The 26,079-nt window shown below is 46.6% G+C and overlaps 1 protein-coding gene across 4 annotated transcripts in view; it reads right to left on the bottom strand.

Moving 5' to 3' along the window:
• RIPOR3 (RIPOR family member 3) overlaps positions 1-26,079 on the bottom strand; it is a 156,868-nt gene that overhangs the window by 84,854 nt on the left and 45,935 nt on the right. Inside the window, exons 1-3 of one of the 4 annotated variants that reach the window (XM_053250823.1) lie at positions 21,777-22,106; positions 8,331-8,399; positions 1,049-1,179 (exon numbers count right to left, since the gene is read on the bottom strand). In XM_053250823.1, coding sequence (XP_053106798.1) covers positions 1,049-1,152 — 104 coding nt within the window. In that variant the 5' untranslated portion in view covers positions 1,153-1,179; positions 8,331-8,399; positions 21,777-22,106. Of the gene's footprint in view, positions 1-1,048; positions 1,180-8,330; positions 8,400-20,797; positions 21,028-21,776; positions 22,107-26,079 lie in introns of those variants that run through there. The other 3 variants (XM_053250825.1, XM_053250824.1, XM_053250826.1) reach the window with 3 other exon arrangements.

Below are 26,079 nucleotides of genomic sequence, written 5' to 3'. Positions count from 1 at the left end.
TTGCTACACACAAGTAAATACTCTTAGAGGCTATTCACAAGATGGTAGAAAATCGGGCTAGCCTCCGCTAGCCCAATTTTCTACCATCGTGTGAATCACCAGGCTCGGCTGCGAGCCTGGTGGTTCTTTAGCGGGTTACCCGCTTAAGCAGCCTGGTGCTTAAAACGGGTTTGCGGAGAGAGCACTCCGCAAGCCTGGTTTTTGCAATCGTGAGTTGCCGCGGCGAGGTTCCGCAGTGCAAATACTCACGAGTAGACCCCCGACCAGGAGGCTCAAAAGCAGCCTCCTGGCTCGGGGTACTTTCCAGTATGCCCTGCGCACTCGTGCAGGGCATGCTGGAGCTTCCGGAGGCCACATGGCCCCCGAACTCCCCAGCCCCCACCGGCTCCGTGAAGGAGCCAGCAGTTATGTGGGCAGCCGCTGCGGCCTTCTGGAGCAGACTAACTGCTCATCTGCAGGGAGAGCGGGCTAAGCCCGCTCTCCCCACAAACCCTCCCCAGGCGGCTCCCACTGATTGTGGGAACCGCCTCTAAGTCTATGAGCAGGGTCTCACGATCTGTGAGACCCGGTTCTTGAGAGTGCGCGGGGAGAGCGGGCTAAGCCCTTGCTCCGCAAACCCAGGCTAAGGGGAGGGCTAAAAAAGCGGACTAGCCACTTGTAAGCCACTGGGCTCACCTGCGAGCCCGGTGGTTTACACAATCAGCCAAAATCAGGCTAGGCTCTGCTGATCGTGAGAATAGCCCCTATGTCTTAAATTTGTATAACTGTATATTTTTCCTTAGAGGGCAAATAGCTTCATGGTGAGGAGTCACATCAAGGAAATGGCATAAGAGAAAAGATTAACCCCCGCTCCTCCCTCAGTATTCCCAAACCAAATGGAGGGGTCCTAGCAGTTGCTGCTTAAAACAAAACTGGGAGGAAAAACCCTGGAGATTTGATCATGGATCTCCAATGTCTCCTCTAGTTTGGCCCTAAACAACTGGAACTGCACAAGGTAGAGGAATGGAAGGTGGGAAGGAATTTGTATTTACTTGTTGTTTCGACTTACGATAACTTTCGGCTGTGTGTGCTGCTGCTGAATCCAGCAAAGGAGCAGCTCCTGCTGATCCTTCCCCCATCAGCTGGAGAGACAAAGGTTAGTTTCACCGACATGATTCTTGGTTAGCAGGTCTGTTGCCTCTAGAAATAAAAGGGAAAATGTATACATCAAGACAGGAAGTACAGAAGACATTCGGCTCTACATCCAACACTAGGGCCTAAGAAAACCAAAAACTGTCCTATGCTGCATCAGCTCATCGGTCCATCTAGTCCATTTGATTCGGACCTCTTGAAAAAGTGAGGCAGGGTCTTTCTCACCACTTGTTCGTTTTTTAACACATGATCTTTATTGAAATTATTGCAGGAAAAAAGAACAAAGTTACACAGAGATATGAATGGAAATGAAAGAAAAACCTTTTAATTGAAGATGCCAGGGACTGACCCTGGAACCTTCGGCATGCCACATACATGCTCCATCACTGAGCTTTGGCTCTTCCACACAATTGTCTCATTGTACATTATTTCTCATTTGCTGCACATGACCTGCCCATTCACCCTCAAGTTGCTACATTTCCCAAGAACTCATAAATGTTGAACTTTAGAAAATACCCATGTTTTGCCATTGTGACTGCTTTGAGATTTTCACAAATACCACAACATTTGGGGACTCAAGGCAGAGAACACCTGTCCTTCAGAAAAGCAATCTCTTCTCCCTACCAACAAATTGACATGATTGTCATTTAAAAAGGGACCTGTGGGAGTGTTGTGCAAAGACTGGGGCATGATTGTACTGGTCCATCAACTGCATTTCCTGAAGATTTTCTGTTATTTCCTAGAGGAAAAAGCCTGGCTGGTAAATACATTTCTATATCAAGGGCCGGCCCATCCACTAGACAGACCTAGGCAGTCACCTAGGACATCAATTTGTGAGGGGTGCCATAGGTGGACGTTGAGTGGACAGGGCCTCTTAGCTGGTCTCAGGCTTGTTTTCCTCCTCCTTTCCTCCTCATCACACTCTGTCCCAGTTCCCTGCCTGCTTTGCCCTGCACTGTTACAGCTGCAGCTGCTCAGATGGAAGCCTCCATCCTGGTTTCTCAAGTGCCCAGATCCAAAATAGGAAGTCAAGTGATGCACACAATTGTTGGCTTGATTGCAGTCAGGCCTGGTTGGTTCTGGAAGCTCCTTGCAACGCCATGAAAAGCTGCCTCTCAGGAAGAAAGAGAGGTTGGTTGACAAGGATAGCAGGGCCTGCACTGATGAGGGAGGGAGGTGGCAGCAATAGAGGAAGGGCAGGTGTCAGGCGGGCTCTGAACTCCTCAACTCTTTTTCCTTTCCCACTGTATCCCCAAACCAGCAAGAGCTAGTCATTCGCAGGTCATCTGCACAGGCTGGTTATCTAACCCAGCAAATTAGCAGCCTCCATGGCTCAAGTTAAAACCGAGGTTCCGCACTTGTAGGCTGGAGGGGATGGCAACAAAGTCAAACTTCACCTAGAGCACCCAAAACCCTAAAACCAGCCCTGTCTATATCATTGGCCTTTGGGATTTGAACTTCTGCTTCTCTTGGACTATGCAATCTGTCTCTTGCCCCTTTGACTGCTACTTCTGGAAACTGATCCACGTCTGCCCTCAGCCACACTACTTGCCTTTGGCCCCTCCAACTAGCAACCAACCTGTGAACTTGGATCCCAACCACTTCCAGAATCTGACCCATATGGACCCTAAAAGCCTGCTACCTGATTCCAGAGATGCCAGAATTCCAGAACTGAATTAAACTGAGAGATGCCAGAACTTAACCTTGGACTTACTGGCTCACATACTGCACAACACTCCATCAGCCTTGTAACAGGGTGTTTGCGCAGTTGCATAAGAACACAGAATTATGCAAAAGCATGTGCCATAAAACACAGAATCATGCAAATACACTTGTGCAATTGGAAATAATGGCCCTCTATTACACACCTGCATTTGCGAGCTTCTGCAAGAGCCCTCTTGCGCAACTGTGCAAATGCTCCATTACAAGGCTGACGGAGCATTGCACACGACATGAGCCTCTGACCACAAAGCCTGCGCACTATCACTGAGCTACAGCTCCTCCTACCAAGCAGGCCACAGTCTGAGAGCTGACCAATACACTTCAGTCACCCTGTGGAGGCAAATCTGCTTATTATGCGTGGTCTGATTTTCCACCTCTTGCCCTGCCGGTCAATTATTTTCCTGCCCATTTACTTGGAACAACAGGACTACTGCTACGACCAAAACAAAACATATCAGCCCTGGAGCAGCACGCATTTCTGGGCATAGGTTCAGCTCTACAAGCAAGTATCCCCAGCAAGGCAGGAGTGCCTGTCTCTCTCAAAATTTTCAATCAATGGCCCAGCTGTCAAGGGAAGAAAGAGATGAAGTCAGACTATTCATTCCCCGCCTCCTTCAGCCTGGCAGCGCTTTGCATAATTCTGTAACTGGGCACATACAAACGGGCTGGCACAGACTGCCACTAACACTACACAGGACTCTTGTTTATTTTTCCAAAAGTTGCCCCATCCAGCTTTGCTGTGCCAGGCTGAAAATCTTAGTCACTTGCAGCATTTCACTCCCAGAGCACAACATCTTTTCTCATTAGAGCATCTAGCTTGGGCCACTTTGGCTCTCAGCCCCCATTACTAGTTTGATCTCCTTTGGCTCCTTCTTCTGTTTCCCATCACCACTCAGGCCCTTTTGTTACTGCGGGGAGGAGGTTTGCATTCCCTGTGCCAATGTGCATAGAATTTAGACCACAGGGTTGTGTCTCACAAAATGCAACAGACATATAAATTCAGTCTGAACAGTGAGCAGAAAGCAATGGAAAACCTCACAAACCCTCTTCACATCTTCGTGGATTGACACGATACACACTTACATGTGCCAAAAGTGGGTCAGAAATTCCACCCTGACCTGCCACTCAGCCCCTCCCCCACAATGCGCATGGATGCAAGGGCATTTGTCTGAAGAGGCGAATGCTGTATCCATGATGGCGAGTGCTTCTGTGATAGGGAGGATCCCCATCATGAAAGCACCCCCTATCACAGACACAGCATTGGCCTCTTCAGAAAATACCCATGTATCTGTGAGTGGCACAGAAGAGAGAGTGAGTGACAGGTCAGGGCAGGACTTCCGACTTGCTTTCAGTGCATGTAAGCATGTACCACACTGATCCACAAATGTATGAAGAAAGCTACAAACACACAGGCACATAAGCTGCTGGAATGTACACACAAGACCCCACTGCTCAATCCAGCAATGCTCCTGTTCTCCCATGTCCTCCAAATACAGGAAGAAAAAGAGCATATACTTATATTCTCAGGGTCAAATGAGATGAGACAAGAAAGGAGTTATTGTATTCTTATCTCTCTCTTTTTTTAAAATGCAGACACAGCAGGCAGTGTGGAGGGGGCGAGATTCTGGACAGAGACCACAGTGCAAGGGAAGGGAGCTCTTTTTTTTTTTTTTTTGGTGGGGGGTAGTCTTTCCTTCCATGCTAATGGTAGGTATTTCTTTGCTGGTATTTCTTTGAGATTTTCAAACAGAGGCTGGACAGCTGTCTGTCAGGGATGCTGCAGCAGTTTCCTACACTGAGCAGAGGGCTGGACTAGATGACCTCCAAGGTTCCCTCCAACTCTGAAATTCAATGATTCTATGACCTCAGATGTCCTGGGGTCCCCCCCTTTCTTTCTTTAAAAGCCCAAGTTTCTAGGTTTTGTGGCTAGAAATGTGGGTGTAAATAGTGTAATCCCTTAAGATCAGGGCTGGCTCTAGGCTGTTGTGGGAGATGCAGTGGCCCCTTCATGAGAGCCTGGCTGGCAAGCAGGCAGGGAGTCAGGCAAAATCCTCGCTCTACAAATAATGTTCTTTGCTACCCATTTGGTGGCGCAGTGGTAAAACTGCCGCCCTGTAACCAGAAGGTTACAAGTTCGATCCTGACCAGGGGCTCAAGGTTGACTCAGCCTTCCATCCTTCCGAGGTTGGTAAAATGAGTACCCAGAATGTTGGGGGGCAATATGCTAAATCATTGTAAACCGCTTAGAGAGCTCCGGCTATAGAGCGGTATATAAATGTAAGTGCTATTGCTATTGCTATTTGCTCCCCCAAACTAGTTGTTCTAGAGCACGCCTGATCAACTTTGGCCTCCCAGCTGTTTTTGGACTACAACTCCCATAATCCCCAGCCTCAGTGGCCGATAGCCAGGGATTATGCGAGTTGTAGGACAACATCTGCAGGAGGGCCCAAGTTGAGCAGTCCTGTTCTAGGGATGAAATCGAGACAGTGATTTACCTGGGACAGATTCCAGAAAACAGGGGCTGTCCCTGGCTGGTAAATAGGTTCAGTTGGAGCCTATGTAGCTCCGTAGTTGACAGCAATAACAGGTCACCTAAGAGCGTCACCCCAAAAATGTAATTGCATAGCAAGCAATTTTAATAATGATAACAATTAATTAATTAGATTAATTGAGAAAGAAAATTAATTAATTAAGAGGTGTGACCTTGTGGCAATTGCTGCCATTACTCCAGATGTGCAGGGAATTTAAACATAGACAAAACAGGGGAGGGAAGGGATGACAGAAAGAAAAACTAGAGTATGCAAAGGAATATCTGACGTATAATGTTTGGTGGCTTTAAAAATGGGGATGATCAATATTAAAAGTCACCGGAATTATTCCTCCTATTTTTGTTATGAAAAATAAATACAGCTGAAAAATCCAAAGAGAGAAAGCGGGAGGGGGAGAAATTCCAGACATAAAGAGAAATGAAAAAGAGCAAAGGGAAATAATTAAGTGACCAAAAGAAAAGGCAAGCGGAGGAAAGAGCCAGGGGCGTAACTACAATAGGGCAAGGGGAGACAGTTGTCTGGGAGCTCACTACCTTGGGGGACCCCCCCAGAGGCAAGTCACATGACTGACTCCCCCAGTCGCACACCCGCCCGGGCTTTCTTCAGTTGTATTCATCCTCTGAAACTGATGTGGGTGTTAAGACCTGGAGCTACCAGAACAGCATGTCTTTCTCTAGTACCATTAAATGACTTGCATCGTCCACAATTTACAAAACCATTTTAGAAATAATTTAGGATGATGTTCTATTGTGGCACATGGGGGGGGGGAGAGAGAGAGAGTAATATAATATAATATAATATAATATAATATAATATAATATAATATAAATAAATTTTATTATGCTTTTTGTTACCATTTAAGATTTCTTTACTTCATGAGTTGAGCTTCAGTGGGGGGGTGGGGGGCATTTTAAAATCTTGTCTCTGGGCTCACTGCTACGCCCCTGGAAAGAGCAGAACCTCCGTTTTCAGTCTAAAGCCAAACCAGCAGAATTATGGGCCCGGGCTGACCCTTTCTCAGTCATACTGCCAAAGAAATGTGGCTTCTGGAGCCTAGCAGTGGATGCGTTCCAGACAAGCTCCTCCCAGTAGGGAGAAGATTCAGAATGAACTGCAGGTGGACTTGGAAGCATCTTCACAACCACCACCCATTCTAATTCAGGCATTTCTGGTTTAGTGACACAGCAGCAAACTAGCAGCACAGAAAAACTCCTTTGAAGATGTGGCCAGACAGTGAATGGAAAGCACATACACATTCCATGCAAATGTGGATAACAAAGCACTGATAGGTTTATTTGATTTTTTAAAAAATGAAAAGCAGCCTCCGAAGGCAGCAAATATGATAAGAAGAGTGATGGTGAGAGGGCATTCTTAGCCCTTTCCCTGCCCAGGGCCAGACAGGAGTGAGCAAGCTGAGCAGTCACCAGCTGACATACATACTGAACAATGCTCTGCACGTGTTTAGTGCAATGTGGGTGCTGCTGTGTCTTCCTAATGCAAGTTGCAAAAGCACAACTTATCCAAACACTGCAGTTGTATAAGGAGAGTTTTACTGTATGATTGCACATCCATTGGAAATAACAGCCATGCAATTGTGCAAGTCTCTTGTGCAATTTTGGCATTTGCATAAGTGTGCACTTTTACAACTTCCATTAGGAAAATGCACCAAACATACATGGAGCATTGTGTGACATCAGCCATTCATGGCTCCTACCTCAAGGGGGAACTGTGCTGAGCTTGCACAAGCCACACAGCTCGGCAACACTGATAAACTTTTTTTTTAAAAAAACACGCATGAGAAATAAAAAGTCTCTGGGACTTTTGAGGAGGAAGGTTGCAAAAGATTTGAAAGTGTTGCATCAAAAGAGAAGATATAAAGTTCTTTATGAAGAGGATTTATGAAGTTTTCTTATGAAGAGAACTCAAAAATTTGTTCCAGCATGGTTTTGAAGTTACAATGAAGATATGGTTGATGTTCATGGGAGACAATATGAACTCATACATGGACATCGGAACAACTTATCACCAGGTTGCTGTCAACATATATCATGGACGACATAGTTCTCTTTTGATTAGTTGTTGTTGAGTGTCTTATGTTTTGTTAGCGTTTTTACCTTGTATGATCTATTACTATTACCATTTCTATATGATTCTATAATTTATAATACAGTGGTCCCTCTACTTACGAAATTAATCCGTTCCGAATGCACATTTGTAAGTCGAAAAATTCGTAAGTCGAAAAGCGGTTTCCCATAGGAATGCATTGGGAATGGATTAATGCGTTCCGGAGCCTAGAAAAAAGACCCAGACCCCCAGTAAGGCTTGCAAACTGCACAGGAACATTTCTTTTCAAGAATAAACAGGCAGTAAACAGGCAGGCAAGTCAAGGAAACCGCATGTAAAATTCGTAAGTCGAGGAAACCCCATCTAAAAATTTGTAAGTCGAGGAAACCCCATCTAAAAATTTGTAAGTCGAAAAAACCGCATCTAAAACCGGATCTAAAACTGCCGTTTGTAACTCGAAAAATACTTACGTCGAGTAGTTTGTAAGTCGAGGGACCACTGTACAGTCAAAGTTTATAGATTTCATTTCTCATGCTTTTTTTTTCCATTTATGGTATTATTGGATCTATTGGGTTGTGATAAACTAACCACGGGGAGGCCCCTAAGGCACTCCTCGCCCAAGGCACTGTTTATCCTAGGGTTGGCCCTGTTCCCACTGGCCTTTTTCCATTCAATACTGCCTCTCCCCATTTGGAGAAGACCTAAGCATCCCTTCTTAGTTGCTGCTTTTCTGGTCAGATCTGCAGCTGTTTGAAGATGATTTTGAGGGTTGTTGTTGTTTTTTTAGTTAAACCTTTCCACATTTTCTAACATGCTTATTTATATAACATGTAGTTTCTCTCTAAAAGCACTCAGTTTCCTCACCTGTGTAATGGGGAAAATTGTCGTGATCTCTATAGCTCAGCAGAATCAGTACATCATGGAACTGATGGCCTATTGAACAGAATAAACTTTATTACGATCATAGATCAGACAAGTGGCCTATTGATATGACCCACAAGGGTGGCTCCAGATTAGGGGGAAAGGGCCGGCCGCCTCAGATAAGTAGTTTCCCCCTCACGTGCCTCCCTATGTCTGTTTCAGAAATCTAATATGTGGGGCACAGCTTGCCCACCCATAAATGCACTTTGCCCCTTCTGTGTCCCCCGCTTTGTTTTTCTGGTGCCATCACTGCTGGACCAGCTAGCAGGGCATTCCCATGAGGCCCACAAGCTGACTTTTGGTGCTAAACAGTGAAAAATCATTCCAGCACTGTGATCACTGGAGCTGAAATAAACAAACCATTTAATAAAAAGGTCATTGCATAACAAGCAATTAAAAGGAGAAATAAAAGGCCTGGCCTTGTGGTTATTGCTCCCATTACGCCAGATGTGTGGGGAATGAATACATTCCTGGAGCCTCTCTCTTATTCTGTGGCCAAGAAATCTTTTAATTATCAACGCTGAAGTTGCTATGATGTATTTTCTGCCTCTGGAAAAGTGCAGAAGAAGGGAAAGGAGGTCATCGTCCACTCGCTGACGCTCAAAAAGTGTATTCAGGCCACTTCCTAATGTGACTAGTGAGTGAGTTAGTGAGTGAGTTAGTGCATTTTAATGTGACTAGTGAGTGAGTTAGTGCATTTTATATACCAACCTATATAAAAAGTCCTTGGGTGGTTTACAATAGAAAAACCATTAAAACATTAACATAATTAAAACCATTTAAAATACAACTAGCTGAACCCGCACGGAGCATCTGTGCACTCTTTGGGGTGGCGGTTCCCCCCTCCCCACACCTTCTGCCCCAGTCTCTCCTGCCCTCCCCCCTCCAGGCCACTCCCCCCCCCGCCAGGCCGCCTAACTCCAGTCCCTGATGCCCGTCCGCTTCCCCCCCTCCCCACCAGGCCACTTCTCCCTCCCCCCACCAGGGCACTTGCCGCCAAACTCTGGTCCCCAATGCCTGCCTGCTCCCCCCGCCCCCACCCAGTCTGCTCCCCTCCCTCCCCGCCAGGCCACTTGCCGCTGGACTCTTTGCTGCTTGGCCACCGGCAGCTTTCTCTCTCTGCTGGGCTCCCTCCCTCCCGCCACTTTCCTCGCATTCTCCCACCCAAATGCACAAACTCTTGCGAGAGTTGCGATGCACTCATCCCACACCTGGCCCGTCTTCGTGAATTATACTGATAGATAGATAAAAGCTCTAATAACCAAAACTTTTAAACTATAAACTAAAAGCCTTACTAAACAAGTATGTTTTTAGTTCCTTCTTTAAAACAATCGGAGAAGGGGAAACGCTAATTTCATTAGGAAGCGAGTTCCAGAGTCCCGGGGCAACTCTAGAAAAGGCCCAGTTTCAAGTCACCACCAACCAAGCAAGTGGCAACTTCAACAGAACCTCCCCAGATGATCGTGAGAAGCGGTGGGGTTGACGAAGAAGAAGGCATTCCCTTAAATACCTTGGACCCAAGCCATTAAGGGCTTTATAGGTAATAACCAGCACTTTGTATTGCGCCCAGAAACCTATTGGCAGCCAGTGTTCAGGAGAACTTTGTTACTCTCAGGGGTTCCATTCCTTGCCTACTACCGTGAGTAACAGAATCGCGAGTAACTAGGCATTAGGGCTATGGGAAAAGAGGGGTTAGGTTCCAGGGTGGAGGGGGAAATCAAAAAAAGCCCCCAAACAGCCTCAAAATGGCCCCAAACATACTGTGGTGTGCTCTGCGGGTACCCCATGCACTCTCCAAAGGGTAAAATGGCCCCCCAAACTGCAAAAAATCACAGGAAAAAGTCTGGGGTTTTTTCAGAAAATGATCTACAAAATGGCTTCTCCTGTATCCTTCTCTCTCCTCAAGCCAAAATGGTGGCTGGAAGTGACCTCCATGGTCACTTCCAGGAACCACAGATACATGGGTTTTAACCTATTCATATCCACAGATACTGGAAATAAGTATTAGACACCCGTGGATACGGAGAACTGCAAAATAGCGCTTCCACAAATAATGAGGTTCTCCTCTAGTTCTTTCAAAATGGGTGTAATATGATCTCTTCGGGCAGCCCTGGAGACCAACTTGGTTGCTGCATTCTGTACTAACTGCAGTTTCCGAACTACGTACAAAGACAGCCCAACATACAGTGTATTGCAGTAGTCAAGCCTGGATGTTACCAGCATGTGCACCAGTATTTTAAGGTCATTCATCTCCAGAAATTGACGTAGCTGGAGAACCAGCCAAAGCTGATAGAAAGCACTCCTGGCCACTGCCTCAACCTGAAAAATCAGGAAGAGGTTTGGGTCCAGAAGTATTCCCAGACTATGTACCTGCTCTTTCCAGGGGAGTGCGACCTTGTCCAGAACAGGCAGATCTAAACCACTTCCTAAGTCTTGACCACCCACTATGAGTACCTCCCTCTTGCTTGTACTCAGCTTCAGTTTGTTCTCTCTCATCCAGCCCATTACTGCCTCTAGGCAGGCATTTAGGGAAGTCAAGCCTTTTCCTGATGAAGTTGACATGGACAAATAGATCGGGGTGTCATCAGCCTACTGATAACACCCTGCACCAGATCCTCTGAGGATCTCTCCCAGTGGTTTCATGTAGATGTTAAACAGCATTGGAGACAGTATGGAACCTTGTGGGACTCTTTACTGGAGCTCTTGTTTTGAAAAGCAACAGTCTCCAAGCGACACCATCTGGAACCTACCTGAGAGGTAGGAGCGGGACCACTGCAGACAGAGCAATGCCTCCCACTCCCAACCCCTTCAGGCATCCCAGAAGGATACCATGGTCAATGGTATCGAAAGCTGCTGAGAGATTCAAAAGGATCAACAGAGTCACACTCCCCCTGTCAATTCCTAATTGGAGATCATCCAACAGACTAACCAAGACCATCTCAACCCCATAGCTTGCTGAAAAGCCAGTTTAAAATGGGTCCAGATAATCCGCTTCCTCCAAGACAGCCTGGAGCTGAGACACCACCACCCTCTCAATCACCTTGCCCAACCATGGAAGGTTGGAGACAGGCCTATAATTGCCTAATTCTGAAGGATCCAATGCAGGCCTCTTCAAGAGTGGTCTAATAATTGCATCCTTAAGACAAGGAGGATGCTGCCCTCCCTCAGAGAAGCATTAATGATCTCAACAAGACCCTGCTACACTCTGAAAACCAGTACATGTCCTCACGGAAGCATCATTACTGTGCTGATTACGTACTTTGGTTCCAAATCAGCAGTACAGCCTCAAGCAAAGGAAGATCCAGTGAACAGACACTCGTGAAGCTCTATTTATTTGGAAGCAAACAACAGGGCTGTTGTTCTGGCCTCTGAGAATCCCACAATGCACTGGTGAACTGCATTGTGGGGATCCTCCCAGGGATGGGCAGGCACCCATCAGTGTTTCAGCACCGGCTGGCACACAGACAATTAAACAGAGTTAAGGGAGATCTCACTCCTTTTACTTCGTTTAAGAGCTCGGCCTCTTTGCCAAATTTGCCACTGAGGCACCACCAAGGGGCACACACCTCTCAGTGGTTCCCACAGGCAGCCAAACCTGGGCTTAGCTGCCCTAGCCTAGTCTCGGCTGCTCATGAGAACAGTCTCATTAGCTGTCAACTAAACGAACCAAGTACTAGTGCAAAGCTGTTGTGCTAAATAGTTGCTTTAAGGCTGAAGCTTGTGTTCCAGACTACTGTTGCACTAGTGCAAACATGTTTGTACTTGCACAACGAAGTGTACAAGCTGTGGAACAGCTAAAAAGCTAATCAGAAGGATTAGAAAGACACAGGCATATATGCTGCTGTCTACTGGTATAATCTACCTTGCCTCCTCCACCATGAATTCCAAGCCCACTGATTTTTTAACAGAACAGCTGAAGGACCCTCCACAGTGTAGGCTTTTCTGCCACTCCTTCTCTTGCCCTGTTCTCTTAGCTCCCAGAACTAGCATAGAAACATTATTCTAGTGGAGGGTGTGGGAAGTTGGATCTACCATTCAGTTGATAATCCCAGCGGCTACTTTTAGCAGTTTATTCCCATATGTATGTGCATTTGTGGAACTTGTGAGCACTGCCATGATGCACTCATTCAGGCCTGTATGGGGGAATCTGATTATTTAAAGAAGCACTAAAACACATTACAACTGCTCCTAATTAAATAAGAATCTGGCTTCTAGTCAAACTCATTTCTCCCTCCCAAGGAGGAGTTAAGAAGGCCTCCAAAGATTATTGCAGAAATATCTTTCTGAAGTTCACTCGGCCCAGAAAGGTTAAACTGAAGTCTCAAAGTGTTTATTTTCTCCTGGACTAATCACTGCCCTTTCTGCCTTAGCAGTCTAAAAGGCAGAAGTTGCTGACATGGGGAGATAATCACGGTTAGGATTTCACAGATATAAAATGTAAAACATAAGTGGAGCAAATTTAGGGAGCTACTGTAGAACCTAGGTCAGAAAGGAAAACCAGAGCTTTCAGATTGTCATGGGAACATAGGAAGCTGCCTTATACTGAGCCAGACCATTGGTCCTTCTAATTCTGTATTGGTTACAACAGCTGGCAGCAACCCTCCAAGGTTTCAGGCAGGAGTCTTTCCCAGTAGGGATGTGCGAACAGGTTCAATAGCTCGATATCGGACCGAATGCCCGCCCCCCCGCCCGGTTTGGTTCAATATCGAGCCTAAACACACACATCCCAGGCCTAACTGGGGCGTCTAAGTTCAAAAAATAAATTAAGGAGAAAAGAAAAATAGCTCACTTCCACTACTCCGGGGGGCTTCTTCGTGGTCATGGGGAGGGGGTCTCTGGAGATTCCCCTTCCCCCCGCCTCCGTTACTGTCCAAATTGCCCGTTTCGGGTGGTCTTCAGCCCATTCCGGGTCTGCCCTCCATGGCAGCAGGCATTTTGCTGCTGCCCAATAGGCCTCTGTGTGGCCAGGTCAATCTCTTTTCAAAAACCATGAACACCCTCGAAACTGAACCAGCGGGGGCTGGTTCAGGATGCACAAAACCAAACATGCCTAGTCCGGTTCAAGTCCAGTCCAGACTCAAACCAGATCAGGCAACCCAGTTTTGTGCACGCACCCATTTCCCAGCCCTACCTGGAGCTTTCCCAGACAGCAGACTTTACTGTGGGTTTACTGTGAGGCTTTACTGCGAGTTCAAAGTTGCTGAAAAAAACCAACAAAAAAGTGGATTTTTTTTTTTTACCCTGGATATAATTCAGGCTAACGCACACTGAAAAACCCAAATTGTATGTGAAGTGTTCCCCAATAGCTCTCAGGGACTTTGGGATAAATTTGGCCAATATGTGAACACACACCCTCCATTCCGGAGGAGATGCAAACTAAAAACTGGGTGTGAAAAACCAACTGGAGATGTCAGAGAGTAAACCTGGGACCTTCTGCATGCAAAACAGATGCTTTCTCACTGAGCCCATCCTCATCACTCTATACATAGCAAACCACCAAGTCCAGTTCAGCTTGCTTCCAAATACAGTTCTCCTTTGCTGAACTGAGGCTGGTGGGGAAGGAGACACAAGAGGGCTTTTTAAAAAAAAGAAACTCAGATTGCACATCAGATGCCACACCATATTAAATGCCAAGCATACATAATAGCAGAACTCAAAACCATGCTTGTTACACCTCAGATTTTTACCACATTTGCCTGCTTACTCTAGTTTGCAGAGCCTTTTGAGGATACCATGGACAAACAAATGGATCATAGAACAAATCAATCCAGAATTTTCACTCGAGGCACAAATGACCAGGCTCAAACTGTCATACTTTGGACACATTATGCGAAGTCCATAATGCTGGGAAATGTTGAAGGAAAGAGAAGAAGAGGACGACCAGCAGCAAGGTGGATGGACTCGATTACGACAGCACCACTGAGAGACCTTAAAGGCCAAGCTGAAGACAGATAATCCTGGAGAGAATCTATCTATGTGGTCGCTAAGAGTCGACACCAACTTGACAGCACTTAATCAATCAATCAGTCACTCTACAAGGAAAGACTGGCGGGGGAGACATGGTCAGGAGGAAGTGTCATTCTTAGGACCACTTCTTGGAATCACCTTCCTCAGCTATGTTTAGATTATTGAAAGCAAAACAGGAAATACCTTGCAGAAGAAACACCTGGGTGCTTTCCAGATTACACTCTGTTCAGCAGTAAAATGCTTTGGTTTGGTAGGATCATTTTGAAAATGTAAATAGCTTGTGAAAACCTCCTACAAAGGTAAAATGCAGCTATCCATTTGTGATGCACATGCAACATTGTAGGACTAAAGCGAAAGGATAAAATCCCAAAGAAGGCATTGGAAATGTGAACGGCACCTTGCTGACAGCACAGGGACTGCAATGTCAAAACACAGGTAGCACGGAAGCACACTTAATGGACAGTAGTGACACTGTTGTGGCATGCAATCTGGAAAGTGCCCAGTTATCATAGTGGTTTGGAGCTACTGTCACTGGTTTTGCACAATGGTTGTTGTGTATCCACTTTCCCATACTGATCCTACTCTTGGCACACTTGGATCAGCAGTGATCAGCATGGGGAATGGCACAGCTGTTGACATCTGGCTTACTAGCATGCCAGTTGGACACTAGGACACTGGGAATCCCATTCCCAGTGACCCTCAAATCCTGCTGCCACACCACTGCAGAAAGATCACCAACTTTGGAATCCACCCCTCTAGGTGTCTCTTTAAAAGCTATTTGATCTGCAGCAATTTTAATAATGTCCAGGGCAAGAAAAGCTTTACCTGCTGAGTCTTGCACAAGAGCAGGTCAGGCTGATTTTGTTCTGGCCATTTGGCAACTCTATTCTGCTAGAAAAACAAAACGTCAGTACTATGGTGGCTGCGTGTACTCCCTCTCTCAACTTCAAAGAGTTACGGTGGGCTAATAGGAACATAGGAAGCTGCCATATACTGAGTCAGGCCATAGGTCCATCTTGCTCAGTATTGTCTACACAGACTGGCAGCAGCTTCTCCAAGGTTGCAGGCAGGAATCTCTCTCAGCTCTGTCTTGGAGAAGCCAGGGAAGGAACTTGGAGCCTAGATGCTCTTCCCAGAGCGGTTCCATCCCCTAAGGGGAATATCTTACAGCACTCACACTTCTAGTCTCCCTTTCGTATGCAACTAGGGTGGATCCTGCTTAGCCTAAGGGGACAAGTCATGCTTGCTACCACAAGACCAGCTCTCTTCTTCTCCTAGAAAGGTACCACCTGATATTACCTTACTGCTGGGGTTCTCAAACTTGGGCCCCCAGATGTTGCTGAACTGCAACTCCAGCATCCCCAGAAAATGGTCAGTTGTGCCTGGGGATGATGGGAACAACATCTGGGGAACCAAGTCTGAGAATCGTTGCCTTACTACCAAGCAAAGAGTTACTGCATGAATGAGCATTCATGGTGACAGGCCATGATCTCATTATACCGTGCTGCAGCTGGGAAAGCTTAGCAAGCCGGCCATAAGTGGAGCCACCACAGAGGCAGCAGGTGAGCAAGGGCAGGGCCTGGGGGCAGCAGGTAGACGAGGGAAGGCAACAGTTGAGCAGGGTTATCTATAGCGGTAGTGGCCACAGCAGCAGTGGAATGCCAAACAATTTGAACATGGGCCGCCATCAGCGTTGTTACATCACTGCAGTGCCTCTCCAAGGTTTCAGGCAGAAGTCTCTCCCAGTGACCCCTGGAGATGCTAGGGATTGAACATGAGAACTTCTGCATGCAAAGCAGGTGGTCTACCACTGAGCTCCTCAATGCAAGGGCCTGCCCTCTTAGGAACAGGAACATAGGAAGCGGCCTTATACTGAGACAGACCATTGGTCCATCTAGCTCAGTATTGTCTGCACAGTATTGGCAGCGGTTTCTCCAAGGTTACAGGCAGGAGTCTCTCTGCACACTATTTAGATATGCCAGGGAGGGAATTGAGACCTTCTGCATGCAAGCATGTAGGTACTCTTCTCAGAGCTGCCCCATCCCCGAAGGGGAATATCTTACACACTGCTCACACATGTAGAAGCTATTCTCACGATCCCTGGAAAGTGGGCTAAGGGAGCTCAGCCCGCTTTCCAGGGATCATGGGAACCATGAGCCCAGTGCTCCCAAGGCAGCTAGCCTGCCTAATTACCCCACCCCTTAGATGAAGTTAACGGAGCGAGCATTCCATTAACCTCATATTTTTGCTCGTGTGTTGCCGCAGTGTGCAGTGACACACGAGTAGACCCCGACCAGGAAGCTGCAAGCAGCCTCCTGGGCTCAGGGGTCTCTCCAGGATGCCCCGCGAACTTCCAAGGGCCGTGCGGCCCCCGATTCCTGCAGCCCCGCCAGCTCTGTGACGGAGCCGGCAGTTGTGTGGGTGGCCGATCTGGCCACCCAGGGCTGCCATTTGATCATCTGCGGGGAGAGCGGGATAAGCCTGCTCACCCTGCAGAAGTGCCTCGTAGTCTCCCATTCAAATGTAAACCAGGGTGAACTTCCAGTGGCTGCTGCTGGCATCTGCCTTATGTTTCTTTTTAGATTGTGAGCTCTTCGGGGCCAGGGGACCATTTTATTTATTTATTTTTCTTTGTAAACCACTTTGTGAACTTTGGTTGAAGAGTGGTATATAAATATTCATAGTAGTAGTAGTAGTAGTAGTAGTAGTAGTAGTAGTAGCAGCAGCAAGGGGGGCAATTCATGCTTGCTACCACAAGACCTCATCCTGTCCTCTTGTATTTGTAAAGTACCATGCATATTGATGACACTAACAAACAACAACAACAACAACAAAGCTTCCCTCTGGTAACTGTGTCTATGCCTGCATTTTCCCAATACTCATCCTATAATTAGTTATTTGTGAGTTTAATCGGTTCAAAGGTTTTATACGGAAAAGATGACTCACGGGCCTTTTTTCCCAAAACATTTGAGGTGATGTTTTTCTTTTAGTTATGGGCTCAAATAATATTTACTTAAGCACAGTAAACTACTTCTGTGCAGGGGGGGAAACCAAACGCATTCCCCGAAGGTGCTAGGGGGTTGCCAGATGTCCAGGACTGGCCTAGTCAGAACAGGAACTGCTTTGTCCAGGATTGAAGATTGCCTTCATCCTGGACATGCAGGCGACAAACCAGTCTGCAGTTAAGCCGGCTTAGCTCCCATTGGTTTCATTGCAACAAAATGCTTGCAACTCTTCCCCCATTTCCCGCAGCTAGCAGCCATTAGCAGCAATATGCCATAAGAGAGCAGGGAGGCTTTCAGAATTCTCACCCTCTATTTTTAAAAGAGGTAATCAATCATCATCATGATTCAGAATATTTATATATCACTGTTCAACCAAAATACAGTGCACAAAGCAGCTTCACAGAAAAAAAAGAATAAATGGTTTGCATATGTTTTCATCAAGCACTTTTACCAGGGTCAGTTTCCAGGTCTGAGAGGTCATCAGCTAAATGCCTTTCAAGGACCTCAGTGGAAGAGCACCTGATTTACACGCAGAAGGTCCCAGTTTCATTTATTTATTTATTTATTTAAGTATTATTATTATTAATTCAATTTTATACTGCCCTATAACTATAAAACAGCATAAAACAACAATTAAAACATCATAGAACAATTAAACAATCAGAACAATTTTAAAACCCTGAAAAACCAGGTTGCAACAGTAAAACTGGGCAATTCCTGGCATCTCCACATAGGGCTGGGAAATAGCCATCTGAAACTGCCAGTCAGTGTAGACTGAGCTAGCCGTCAGTGGAGACTGAGTCTGATTCGATACAAGACAGCTCCCTATGTAATCATTGGGTTTGGGGGTTTTTCTGCCACCAACAGCAAAGCTCCCTCCTTCATGCCCCTTCCCTCTTTTCTCCACCCTCTCCATGTCGATTGAGCTAAAAAGAGCATGGAAGAGTTGTTTACTCCTCTCTCCTATCCACCTCAATCCACAAATCAGAGCTTTCCCCCCAGAGCCTCCTGCATGGATGCACTGGGAGGAAGCTCCCATGTGCAGCTGGGACAAATCTCAGAGAGAAGCCAATGATGGGCTCATGATGGGGCCATAGCTCAGGGGTAGAGCATCGACTTTGCCTGCAAAAGGTCCCAGGTTCAATCCCTGCCATCTCCAAGTAAGGCTGGGAGGGAAAGAATCCTGCCTGAAACCATGGAGAGCTGCTGCCAGTCAGTGTGGACAATACTGAGCTAGACAGACCAATGGCCGGACTCTGTATAAGGCAGCTTCCTCTGTCCTTACGTTACTCTCTCAGCCAGGAGAGCTTTTCTGTTGCCTGCCACTGCACAAAACCTATGAATTCAAGAGGTCAGGGACCAGCAGTGTCCTCTGCAACTGCCTGAGGATGCCCTTGAAGCGTATACAGTGGTCTAGAAATAACATAACTGCAGTTCAAAAGCATCAAAACTGGGTTCCTGTTTTTATCAAAGTGCCTAATACCAGGGATAATGAAGTTTCCATTCTTAACTTTCACTGCAGTGTTAAATCTACTGGGAAAATAAACTCTGTATTTAACCTCTGCTCTTAGGCATTCTTTAGAAGGACCATCGACCTCAGTAGCAATGTCATCCTAACAAGATACTTCACTATATAAACATTCCAAAACTATGGTTTTGAGAAATATCAGCATCCTTTATCTCAAAGATTACACAGTCACTGCCACTGGCACCGCAATGGGCACAATAAGTTCTAAATTAAATTGCATTTATTTGGTTTTATAGTCAAGGCACCCATTTTAAATCCAGGTACCAAAAGGTTCTGTCTGGACTGTCTTGAGTGATATTTTGTTCTGCTTTTTAATTTCATGTGAGCAACAGCCATAGGTTATGGTGAATATCCAAATTGTAAGAATTAAAATGGTAAGAATCACAGGGGAATGCCACAATGCCAGATGGATTTTGTTAATGCCTGAAATCAAATATGGAGACTTTGAGGACATACATAGAGAATGTTGACAGTCATGTTTAGTGAATCTCTTGACTTTTCAGACATTCAAAAACGCTTGTCTGGGGTTGTCAGCATTCCCAAATGAATATGAATAGCCATCACATTTCTGACCTTCTTTGTAATGGGTATGTCTGTTACAAATAAACAGAGAGATTCTAGTAAAGTTAAGTGCAAACACATAGTTAATCCAGGAATTTTGACTGAGGTGGTGCCTCAAAAGGGCCAGCACAGCAACATCATGCCTGAGAATATTGGGTTGTATGAAAGCAAGCAAGCATAGATTCCCAATTGGTCGCCTGGGATACAGTATTTGAACACTGGTTTTCCTGAACATATTAACCTGCCTTATACTGAGTTTGACCATTGGTCTCCCCATCTCTACTCTGACTGGCAGCAGCCAAGATGTTAGAGATTGAACCACTAAAATTGGCAGTGGCTCTCCGGCACAGATATTTTCAAATGCACGTCTCCCTTTCATATAACATGTTGTTCCGTGATGTACATGCCTATGCCATGTAAAGTGTCATTTGCCCCTGTAGGGCATTCGCTCAGGCCTGAATACCTAGCAATGCCACAAAATGAACACAGCTTGCCAGCCACACAAAATAGCCTCCTAGCCCCTAGATAAACTTCTTGGAAGTTTTTCTCACAGGACTTTTAAAGCCCTTTAACTTGCCTCTCTTCCGAAATGGAGGGGGTGCATTCACATCTTTAATTTTATTTTATTTATTTATTTATTTATTTAATTTATAAACGGCCCCATCCAGAAGCTTTGCTGTATGACTAATTTAAAAAACATAAAAACAAATATCATTTTAAAAACACTACTTACAACAATATAAAAACAATTTTAACACAATGTAAAACCAATTAAAATACTTAAAAACAATTTTAAAACGTTGGAAGGCCAGGCCAAACAAACAAGTCTTTAGGGCTCTCTTAAAGGACAACAGCAAGCCTAAACTGTGGCTATCTGCTGGGAGATATATCTGTCAGTTTTACCCTGAAGTCCCTGTGAGTTGTCAGGGAGCAATTTGGGTTTTTCACTGTGTGAGACACAATTTGGGTTTTTCACCGTGTGAGAGTGTAGACCGATTTATATCCGGGATTTTAAAAAATCCAATATTTGCATAGGTTTTTTGGAACAACTTTGAGTTCACAGTAAAGCCTCCCAGTAAACTCACGGTAGTATCCCAACTGGCGCAGACAGGGGAATGCTTGACTAACAAGCAGTAGGTTGCCGGTTCAAATCCCCGCTGGTATGTTTCCCAGACTATGGGAAACACCTATATCAGGCAGCAGCGATACAGGAAGATGCTGAAAGGCATCATCTCATACTGTGTGGGAAGAGGCAATGGGAAACCCCTCCTGTATTCTACCAAAGACAACCACAGGGCTCTCTGGTCGCCAGGAGTCGAAATCGACTTGACAGCACACATTACCTTTACCTTCACACTCACGGTAAAGCCTGCTGGGTGTAAAAGTCTCTGGTTTTACAGCCGGCTTCGAAGGAGGATTCCCAAGCACCATGACAAACCACAATATATGGCTGATGGCCTGTGGTGGTTGCTTGTCGTACAGTACAGGCCTGCACTAGCTGGTACAATTTCTCTGCGCTTGTCGGCCGACCAAAGAGAACAGCGCTTCCCTTCAGGGTGAGGAACCACAGCCACTTCTCTTCCCCTCCTCCCTCCACGCACCCCTTTCACAAACAGAGCGCAGGCCTCCCAAGAAAGGAGCCCCCCACCCACCCCCAAAGTGTGTTGCCTGGTAACCAGCGCCAGAGAGCACCATCTTGCTGAGATAAACATTTATCTTTTCTTCTTTTATTATTTATTTATTTATGTTATGGGTTATTGTTTGTTTGTTTTATTGTGTTTTATTGTAAGCCACCCTGAGCAACAGTGTGCTGGAGAGGTGGGGTAGAAATGTTTGTATATATTAAATAAATAAATGAGTGTTCATGTCCTTAGTGAGGGGGCATCTCCTCACCTGGAGGTTTTACAGACAGGGCTTTATGCTGTGGGGTATCCGAGGAGCGAATCGACTTCGCAGCAGATTCGAGGCAGTTTAATCCGGGAGATTAGGTGGAGCATTCACATAGGCCTCGGGGTCTCCTCGACGCACATCAAAGACAAGTGTCGGAGCTTAGCAGAAACATCGAGGTTTTTTAAATCAAAAGCTGCTAGAAATAGAGGATTATTTTGAATCGGACATACCTCGGGCTAAGCCAAAATTAGCAGCCTCCCTTCAGGGGCGGGGGGGGGGGGACCCAAGCCCTGTCTGTCCTGGCCCCTAATAGCCCTCAGGGAGGTCGGGTTAAATCCAGCGGATATGTGGACTGACACACTCCAATCCGGAGTGGATTCGGTGGGGGAAGCCCTGTCTGTAAAACCTCCTGGGCAACGACACAATGCCATGCCCTACCTGCTCTGCAGTCCTGCACCTCACTGCCTCTTGTGGCATCACGGACCACAATATATGGCTGGTGGCCTGTGTCGAAATTGGTGGTCAGTCATTGTACAGTACAGGCCTGTACATTGCAAACAGAAAGAATCCGAGGTTCTTGCAGCCCTGAACAAGCCCCACCCAGGAAACCACCCATTGGGCCCCTCCCTGCAGCAGGAAGTATAAAAGGCTTCCTGGCTGAGGGGGGCCTTGCCTCAAGCATCAAGGTCCTCTTGTTTTGTCTTGCTCTTCTGCTTGGCTTCTTTCCTTGGCTTCTGCTCCTGGCCTCTGTCTGACTCTCTGATTCCTGGCAACTATTTGGTTCGACCCTTGGTGTGTTCCTGGCTCCTGGCTTCTGTCTTGATCCTCCTGGCTACCATCTGCCTGCCTGGTGTGACCTACGGATTCACCCAGTCCTGGCTGGGAGTATGTTGGCGCCCTAGGACTGCTACCCACAGCTCAGCTACTTGACAGCATGCAGCTCCTGGCTCTTCCTGGTGGCAGGGGTGCCTGATCAAGGCCCTGAGGGGACGATGATGGGAAATGTCCATGCGGCAGGCATACTTCTGAGATATGGAAATATCAGATGTATGATATGATTGCTCCTCTCACAGTATTATTGCTTCCAGTGATCCTGCAGCACTGTTGTAGGGAGTAACCACCTCAGATGCCCTTCCCACAGAGAGGCGAGTCTCACGATCAGTGAGACTCGTCAAAATGAGGTCTGTGGGGAGAGTGGGCTTAGCCCCCAGAAGTTCCAGGGTGCCCCGCGCAAGTGCGCGAGGCATGCTGGAGAGACCCCCATTTTGCATGATTGCATGGAAGGGGGTTGTCCGAACGGCCACTCACACACAATTTGAATACAACTTGAATGTAGCATTTACAAAACTATGAGGAGCTAGTCTTGTGGTAGCAAGTATGACTTGTCCCCTTAGCTAAGCAGGGTCTGCCCTGGTTGCATATGAATGGGAGACTAGAAGTGTGAGCACTGTAAGATGTTCCCCTCAGGGGATAGAGCCGCTCTGGGAAGAGCAGAAGGTGACAAGTTCCCTCCCTGGCTTCTCCAAGATAGGGCTCAGAGAGATTCCTGCCTGCAACCTTGGAGAAGCCGCTGCCAGTCTGTGCAGACAATACTGAGCTAGATATACCAATGGTCTGACTCAGTATATGGCAGCTTCCTATGTTCCTAATTCCTGAATGTAGTATTTAAGGAATGCCGTATTTAAGAAACTCTGAGGAGTGGATCACATGAATCCCCCCTCCACAAAGATTATGGAGCTACAGGATGGCTGACAGGAAATGGGGTAGGACATTTGCGCTCACATCGTTCATTGTGTGGTGGGCAGAGCCATTTAGAGCAGGGGTTCTCAGTGCTGGGTCCCCAGATGTTTTTGGACTTCAACTCCCATAATCTCCAGCCCCAGTGGCCATTGGTTGGGGATTATGGGAGTTGAAGTCCAATAACAACTTGGAACGCAATGTTGAAAATCCCTGATCTAGAGGATCATCCCACCCAGCCCGCAGTGACTTGAGACATTACCACACAAAAATGGCAACTGCACCACTCAAGTAATACAAGAGCAGACTCTGAGACAGTGAAAGAACCAGGAGGTGGTAGCAGAAGGTGGCCCTAAGGGCCATATGAGATATGATGGACCAACCATGTTTTTTATTCACATGTCCATTCCATTCATGTATAAATCCGGGAGTAAGGAGATCTACTATTCACACCAAAGGTTTTACACTACACAGGTGCAAACCTGCCTGAAGAAGGTCACCCAGGGTGTGCACTTGGGCGGGGGGGGGGGCGCTGTGCAGAACAGCCTCAGAAGAACTTATGGGGGCCCTGCTGTGCAGCACAGCCTCATTCAGACATTATGCATTGAGGTGTCTGTATGCATGTATATGTGTTTGTGTGAATGACTGTACCTGCATTCATTCTAAAACTGAACCTGGGTATAGGCCCACTGAAATGCAGGATACAAATAAGAAGTGTACTGTTGTACATGCCTTCAACACAGTGTGTGAATGACTGTATACAGATCTGTACATGTATATACTCTACACAGATTGTTCGTGTGTTCAACATAATGTGTGAAGAGGGCTAGAGACTCCTGCTTCCAGCAGGGCTGGCACTATATTGATTCATCATCGGGGCCATGCGAACTATTCTTGCCCTGGGTCAAGAAATTTTAAAAGCCTGTTAAAGCCAGAGGTAGTCCTGCACAGGAGATGAAAGATGAACTTGTTGGAAGTGAAGAACTCTGCACTGTCTCATGTCTCAATGACAGAGGGGGACAGATTAGTGAGTCAGAGGGCTAGAGGGGTCAAGACACTGGCCATCCTTTCTCTACTGCTCTGACACGATCTCTTTGATATGTAGATTGCTACTTTCAGGGACTTCCTTCCTTCCTTCCTGCCACTTCCTTTTCCCCTTCCCCTTTCTTCTCCCTTGCTACACACACGCTCCTCTCTCCCTGCACCATGTGTGCAGAGATGCAGAAACCATCCATGTGCATCCAGCTAGCTAGATAGATTAGAGATCCTATCTCTCCACTTTACTATCTAGAATGGAGTTCACTAATAAAGACTCCTTATATTGATTTGAAACTATGAGCTGGCTCCAAGTTTCTTTTACTCTCAGCATACACGCATGCCTAGGCAGACTCCGCTGTGTTTTGCCTCTGTGCACTCTGCTGTAATAGAAGGGTATCTCTGACCAGAGAGAATTCCCAACAGAACTCCCCACCGCACCAACTCCCTTCTTACCTCTCTGGGCTCCAAGCACTTTTTTTCCAGCTCAGCTCCAATACCAAAAGTGTGCCTTCGTGGAAGAAGTACTTCGTGGAAGAAGTACTTGGAGGGACAGAGCAAAGGGAGGTAAGGTGGGAGAAGTTGAGCACCACATGGATAGACAGCACTAGAGGGGCAAGTGTCCCTCAAAGAAGTAGATCACAGGGACGGATCTATCATTGGGCAACCAAATGCACCAGCCACCCAATGGAGCCAGAGCTGTGGGGGACCTCACACCCTTTGCCTCCTCAGCCACCTGCCCACCTCCCTCCCTCCAGACTCATCACCACAGGCTTGCCTCCTTTTACCACTGGCAACACAGGCTAAAGATATCACTACCTGGCACCATGTACCAGTGTCACCACCATTAGACCGCAACATGCAAGGAGGAGGTGAGTCTGCGGCTGAGCAGGGACCAGGGGAACAGGCAGGTAGGTGGGCAGAGGAAGGGAGGCTAGCAGCCATGATGGCTGCAGGGGAAGTCACCAAAAAATCTAGCCGTGGGCCACTGCCAACATCACTACTCTAGTAGTAGATCACCATCCTTCCTGCCTTCCCATTGCTAGATCTAAGCAATCCTAAGCATGCTTACTTGAATGAGGACTCCAACAAAATCAGTAAGACTCTCCTTGAGAGAAATTATGTTCAGGTTGGGAGCATTAATGTGAAACATACCATTACTTCTCTTTTGGAAATCTAACATGTGAGACAAAGCTTACCCCTCCTTCCCCACTCACTTTCTCCTCCTGTGCTCACACTGGTGCCACCACTGAGCCCACATGTTCATTTTGACCTAACATGTGAAATCACACTGCTACCTGCTTTATACATGAATGCAGCAGACATGGGCATCCAGAGGGAGGGGCAAGAGGGGGCAGTTGTTCCCCTCGTATTGAGCCAGTTCCCACTGAATTCACTGTGGAATACTCCCAGGGTGGGGAGTATTGGACTGCTGGCTTTGTCCTCCCCCATCCCACCAGAAAAGGTCCTGTGGATGCCCCTGTCAGCAGACACATAAATGAACAAGTGTGGCTCCCACAATCCCTTTCCTGCACTCACAATCTCTCATACAATGTGGCCTTTCCTTTTCTCCTCAGCTCAGCCTGAGAAAGAAACTAATTCCTGAGAAAAACATTCTTTGGTTTTATCCCTTTTGTACAAGTGCGGAAGACATCCTCATCCAAAATTTGCAAAATGGACATTTTTAAATTGCTTTGTTTTGTTTTATTGGGATTTTTTATTATTCAGACAAGAGCTGATATGTGCTAGGATGGGATTTTCCAGAGTGCTATGTGCCAAGGTCAATGCTGAGAACTTTGGAAAATCCCACCCGTAATCCCTCCCTTAAATCTCAGAGGCTGCCAGCACTAGTGGCCTTTTTCCTTCAGAGCCTCAGCATTTAAAATTGTGAACATCTGTGGGCTCATCTGTGTATTTCTGAGGGTGGGGAAATGCAGGAGTCAAAGTAATCAGGGGAAATCCACGTCTT

Source organism: Hemicordylus capensis, chromosome 4 (genome assembly GCF_027244095.1).
Source record: "Hemicordylus capensis ecotype Gifberg chromosome 4, rHemCap1.1.pri, whole genome shotgun sequence".
NCBI lineage: Eukaryota > Metazoa > Chordata > Lepidosauria > Squamata > Cordylidae > Hemicordylus > Hemicordylus capensis.
The sequence above is the reverse complement of the archived record's forward strand: the minus strand, read 5'-3'. Positions and strand labels throughout refer to the sequence as shown.